The 6,694-nt window shown below is 31.1% G+C and overlaps 1 protein-coding gene across 1 annotated transcript; it reads right to left on the reverse strand.

The window, feature by feature from the left end:
* Positions 1 to 1,174: 1,174 nt before the first annotated feature.
* LOC108742373 (stromal interaction molecule homolog) lies at positions 1,175 to 5,994 on the reverse strand (the record flags this gene model as incomplete). Its single annotated transcript, XM_018477563.2, is given in 5 exon segments — positions 1,175 to 1,633; positions 2,862 to 3,126; positions 3,373 to 3,540; positions 3,626 to 3,942; positions 5,882 to 5,994. Coding segments are annotated over 5 exon segments (982 nt in total), but the record flags the coding sequence as incomplete, so codon positions are not given.
* Positions 5,995 to 6,694: the final 700 nt, after the last annotated feature.

A 6,694-nucleotide genomic window follows, 5' to 3' on the forward strand; every position in this document is an offset into this window, starting at 1 on the left:
TCGTAAAAAGAAAGAGATTTAAAGCAAAGAAGACATTCGATTTTCAATTTTTTGCTTTTTTACTCAATTTATTTTAATATGCTTATAAACTTACTTCATATGTTCAAATTGTAGTATTATTGATTCATAGGTTTTACTTAATTATTGCAAAATTATAATTTAAGAGATAAAGTTGTGCAGCAGTAGCTAATTGATAATTATTTTAAAAAAATAAAGGATAGTAGGCATTTTTTAGATATTGGTAGTTGTACTTATAATGTAGACATTATTAAGTACAAAACAACAGGAATAAACAAAATTAATTTTCAATTCCAATCCGCTACACCATCGGCTTATGTACTGTACGTAAAAAAACGCCCTCCGTTAGTATCAGAAATTAAAAAAAAAACACACAAACACCGTCCTTCCTGTATTTTTTTGAAACAAAGTACAAGAGCCAAAGAAAATTTACAAACAAAAAGGTTAAGCTATTTTACTAACAAGTCAGGTGAGAAAAAATCAATCACCAATCATAAGTAAAACAAAATAATAAATTATTTATCAATAGAAATAATTATGGTTAATAAAGGAACGCTAAAACTACAAAGGTTCAAATACAAATTACAGAATAACTTAAAAACTACTAACGATAAGTCACAAGTCAATTAGATACAAAAATATTCTAATTTGACGTAACCAAGAGAAAAAATAGGAATATACAGGGTAACCCTTGAGCAAACAATAGAGCCTGCAACACTACAGCACGCTAAGCAACTAAGTGATTACTAACAAACCACATGCAATAAATACAAAAAAAAACTATCCCAATTTGACCATCAGCTACTTTGGATAATTTGATATAAAAAATAGACATAAAATACCCCTAAATAGCGATTGTAATTTGTTTTAAAATTACTTAGAAAGAATATATAGAAAACACTAAAAGTATAAAAAAGTTATGTCATAAATAGAAAATATATGTCCACAAGAAAGGTGACTGAAAGAATATTAATTTTTGTAAAATTCTATTTCCTTGCTGGATATATTTCTTTTATTTTTAAGAAATATTTACTTCACTGGAAATTTTTAACCATTCTTCAATGTTTTGAAAATTTACTACAAAAATTATTTTATCTGTCTTCATTTCAAAATTTACTATTTTTATGAGCACCCTGTACATTTAAATTAACCATTCCTATCCTAGAGTATTTATTTATTATTGAGAAGTAGGTAAGTATATGTGTATGTATAAACCACCAATAACATAAATAAAGAGATTCCATTTTTTCATCCTCACGACATTAATTTTAAAAATAAAAAAGGGGTCCAAGAAACTACCGGAATTAAGACTTTGTAAGATATATGAGTATAATATATAATTTAATCAATTAAAATAGAATCTAAAACGAGTACATTTACCCAAGCCAAAGACTAGGTGAATCTAAATGGAGTCAGATTAACTCGATGGAGTTGTTTATTTGTGAGGGTTGTTATATGAGAGTTTGTATTTATGGGGGCAGAGCGAATAGTGACTTTCAATCGGAAAAATCGTGCGGGTCATCATCTAACGAGTTCAACGAGATCAGCTTACCTGTTGCATAACCGTAGAGGGAGCTAGTGTCATCGTCCAGGTCATCTTGACTGCTCATACGACCTTAAAAAAAGGAAGAAATGTATGAAAATATTGTTTTATGTGTGTGGTTTTTATTTAAAACAAAGTGAGTGAAACAAACACAATTTTATTTTCGTCTGAAATTTTTAATAGTCAACAGTTTTAATTTTTTTTATTCAAATCTGTCATCTATTTTTTGGGTAGTCCCACCCACACATAAATATTTTTGTTTCTAACATAATTTTGTATTTGATATAAACATAGCAGACAAATATGTATTTTATTAATTATTATTAGTTTGATTTAGATTTAAACCTTTTTATGGGTTCAGATAGTGGCAACGCTGTAAAATTATCATTATTTAACGCGATATTCATGGTTGGTTACTGCACCACGTGTATTGAATTAAGTGTGCAAATTATATGATTATCTTGATTGTAAACATATGTGCATATATGTAAAACGTAGTTAAGTATATATACATAAATGGTCGTACTTTTAGTTTCATATTTAGACTGAAATATATAAATATACGTACATGAAATGACAAATACAATACGTGCTAAAAACGTTTATTATATTTCAGTTATCTCAATTTTTATTTTACTTTACGGTCGTACATACGACATTAATACACACAAGGAAAATTTTAATCGATTTTTAAATAAACTTTTGAGAACTTAAATGACGGCATAAACGTGGCATGTACGTACAAGGAAATTTTATTTTCTCAGAAAGTGTACATATACGGTTTTAGAATTACTTCGCATTATCAAATAATACCCATGACTTCAATTTTTATAAAATTCAAATAGAGAAGAGAATGTCGAGTCTTGGGGGCGGGGCGGAAGGAGCCGACAAGTCACGAGACTGTCCGATTGTAGCTTCCTTCAGTCTTGCAACACTTGACCGCTTACTTCAACTTTACCAAAACATATTTCACACAGAAGAAAGTTTAATTATTTCAATCACTGCCACTTATTATACTTTATACTATTTGTGATTTTGAAAGAGATCAGACGACAACAAGTGAGAATAAGCAGCAGTTCCCTATTATTTTGACATTATAAAAGCGTAGAATTATCGTTATTTCATTGTTTTATTTTGCAATCAATAATGTTTAATTTTAATTGTATCTCATTCACTTTATTTGATATTTAAATTAAATATTACGATGAAACATTTTAACACTAAATGGGCTTATGGCACTTACTGTTAAAATAGTAGTAGTCTCATTAAAAAAAAATAGAAAATAGGAAGATTTACTGACCTCTCAGACTAAATTGTGGCCTTCCATTTGCATTTCGGTAAAGGGTATTTTCCAAATACTGCAAGCCGTTATTGACGATAATGTTACAACCACAAAGCCTTTCGATTTGCTTCCACCGATACACCCGTTCTTGCAACTCTTGCGTAACTTCGTTCAATGATGTGCGCGCCTCTACGATGCTCCTATCGACGTCATCTATTGATTTTCCATGTGTTGAAACGAAAGCACCTACAAGACTCGATCTCTTCTTTCGTAACTTTTCACACTAAAATGATCATTATATTTTACTAATTTACACGTAACAAATTGAAAATACATTAGTGATATTTATCTTAATATTGTGATAAGAGAAATCTGAATAAAACTGAGCTGTAATTACATATTTTTAAAACCGATCAAATTACTACTTTCTGAATTGACTGTAAGTACTCTTTGTGACATTATTTTTAATACAATTTGCTGGTAATAATCTTCTTAAAAAACAATGAATAAAAGTAAAAAATAAACTTACGGCTTCTCGTGCCTGTTGTAGTTGTTTTTCTGCGGCAATTTTCTTCTTGATGTACTGTTTATTTTCGATTTCATGAGTCAACTGCAGCCACTGTTGTAATGCAGGGGGCGAGGACCAACATCGATCTTTAAGTTCTCCCTCGGCGATTTGCAACTCTCTTCGTAACATCTAACAGAAATAACGTCACAAATAAATCACTTAAGCACTAAGTACTTAACGTGCACATTATGTATTGTTTCATAAAGAAACCAACCTCGATTTCTGCTTTAAGTTGTGTGACTTCGAGATCCGAGTACGACGTATGCAAACCGCTCGAATCCGCCTCCTGCAATTTCTTTTCGAGATTAAGTTTTTCGGTGGCGACGTCTTCTTGGGCTTGCTTCGCCATTTCTAATTCTTTTTGTAAGTCTTCCAACGCTCTTTCAGCACTCTGCAAACTTTCCATGTCCCGGTTCATGCGGTGTAAGTGCGTTTTGAACTTTTTGTTCTGTTGCACCGCATACCACAGGCCGATACCTCCACCAATTAACAACGTTATTAGCACCAGATCTTTCCAATGATTTTGACTGTCTAATAATAATGGAATAAGAAACGTAAAAATTAGTGCGTCAAAATGTTTTTTTTTTTAACTTTAAAATAGTACATTTATGCACGTGGCAATTATCAACGACCCAAAAAGGAACATTAGCAGTAATTACTTCTCGTTATACAGGTTGTGATCTCATTACTGAAGCAGTTCTAAAACATAATTTTTACCTTTTGTGGAAAAACATACCGTGACAATAAAAAAATTCACATAAGTTGTATCGCATAGAAGTAGAAACTTGAAACAAGCAGATGCATTTAATCCATTTACACACTTAGTCTTCGAAAAAATATAAACAGAGATCGTCAACTGTTAAGGTCATTATTTACTGTTAAACACATTAATATGTAACGCATACCAGCTTCGGTACCGGTTACAATTGATTTGCATACGTTGACATCCGAGGTTGAAATACCCTGATAAGTGGAAAGTGACAACATAATCGACTTCATGCGTTTGCTTAGAGCATGTCTCACATTACTAAATGCATTTGGACGATAAGTTTCTTTTAACAAGTTAATGCATAGATGCCTATTGTATTATTTTAATGGGTCAAGTTGTAAGCTGTAATGAATACATTGCGAATGAAATTAATGTAGGTATATTAAATTTTTAAAAAAAGAACATTTCGAACTTATATTCGACAAACTGATAATTTGGGTACGGCTTTCACGATCATCGCTTAAAAATAAACTACTACTTTTGTTTGTCTTTAAGATTGCTGAGAAAGATAATTCATTAAGATGACAGTCTAAAACAATCCGAATTGAAACACTCCAATAATTATTAGCAAATTGCTACAAAAAATATAAAACATTCTTTCTAAAGGCCAAGAGCATTTCAAAATTTCCTACACAAAAATTTTCGACCTTGTCTTGAAATAAAATATGTTCTATAAAAATTTACAAGGAATGATAGTTGTAAATTACCTACAAGGCAACAACAAAAAATTATGCAAAGTTGTATTTATTGTGGTGTGAAACTACATCGATTTCTCGCAAATATTACATGGGTTTAGTGACTAAAAACATAAAGCATCTTTAGAATAGAACGAAGAAATCTATCCACGAAGATGCTTCATATAGTTGGTAAAAACTGGGTTATACAATAGATATCGATAATTTTTTTTGGAAAATGCTGTAAAATGATTATTATTGTACTTTAAAAATGAGACGTATAATCGCATGCATTATACTTTTAATTATTTATATATGCAATCTGATTTGTTGAATAACTGCCTTAATACATATAAATAATTTAACAATAGAATGACATAATGCTCGTTACCATACAGAGATGACTCATAAAAACCTCAAAAAAGAAATTAATACAAAACAAATCGTACAATCACGCATAAGAAAACTAACAAAAACTTCCTCCAAAACTTTCCAATTAAAAAAACAATTGGGGAAACTACATACAACAGACGTGATGATGATTCATCGCCAAACATTACGTTAAGCAGCAAGTAAACTTTGCGTTCTTACCACATTTTCCGGATTGCATTTGATAGATTGAAAAAATACAACAGTAAATGCAAATAAGCGATCGCACTTCACACTTATCACATTCTTGTTAAAAAGGTGCATATCACACGCGTTGCCAAACGGATTTCGACAAAGAAACAACTGCAACTCTCAACTAGCACGAAATCACATGATTTTCCGCGGTAGTTATTGTAAAACAAATATTTACAGTCGCTTAACATTTATATTTTCCAATCCAGGTTCAATTCGCGAGATAATTGCAGGATGATGTTGTTATAACACGCGTTACATAATCATTGCCTGGTGTACGTTTTTGTACGCTTCATTACCATTTCACAGTAATGCAAAATATTATATTACAATGGAAGAAAACGAGACAGAATTTACTGGTACTAATCTAAAACTATTTAGGAGTACAATGTTAAGCCTTCCTTACCTTTCGGGGGACCGAATAGAACAACATCCATAGCCTTTAAGGCGATCTTTTGCTTGTGGATGGGGTCTTTGATGCCCAAAGCGTTCATGAGGTGGACATTGTTTACGGCCAACCTGCTCAACAGAAAAAAGAAAAAGACCAATCAGTCAACTGAAGCAGTTTCATGCAGGAGGACGTAATGCACGTTTCTTAAAATTTTTGCATAAATGAAAAACTAGGCAAAAAATCGCCATTTTATTATGGCCAATGCAAATGACGACCCTGCTGCGGTAGCGCTCGTGTTCAAACTTTTGATTGAACCTACCAACTGTAAAATTGAATACGATTTAAAGTGCGTTGTTTTTCTACAAATCGACAACTAATGGACTGTAACGATTCAAAATTAAAATTCCGCATTTTTAGAACAAGGTCGGATTGAAGTAAAATAAAAGTGAAAGCAATTTTAAATTATGATTCCTAATGTTTTATTTATTTGGATTTCCCTTTTGAATGAGCATTGTTTATTAAAGAAGGTATAATAAACCTTAAAATAACACTGAAAATAGATAAGATTCCATTATATAGGAAGCTACTTCCTTTAAGCAAAGAACTATTTAAATAAGATAACTGTTAACTGAGTTAATGTTAATGTAATGAATGGTACAGTGACATGCGCAAGAGATGCAACAGGTCCTAAAAAAAAATTATAAATAATGGAACGTTTTCTTAATTTAAGCGAAGATTACCGCATTCTTTACAAAAATGTTTAATCGTACGTATTCTAAAAACAAAGACTTTTAAAGTACTGATAATAGAAGTAAAAAGATAAATAAT

The sequence above is a fragment of the Agrilus planipennis genome, unplaced genomic scaffold (genome assembly GCF_000699045.2).
Source record: "Agrilus planipennis isolate EAB-ADULT unplaced genomic scaffold, Apla_2.0 scaffold318, whole genome shotgun sequence".
Classification (NCBI taxonomy): Eukaryota; Metazoa; Arthropoda; class Insecta; order Coleoptera; family Buprestidae; genus Agrilus; species Agrilus planipennis.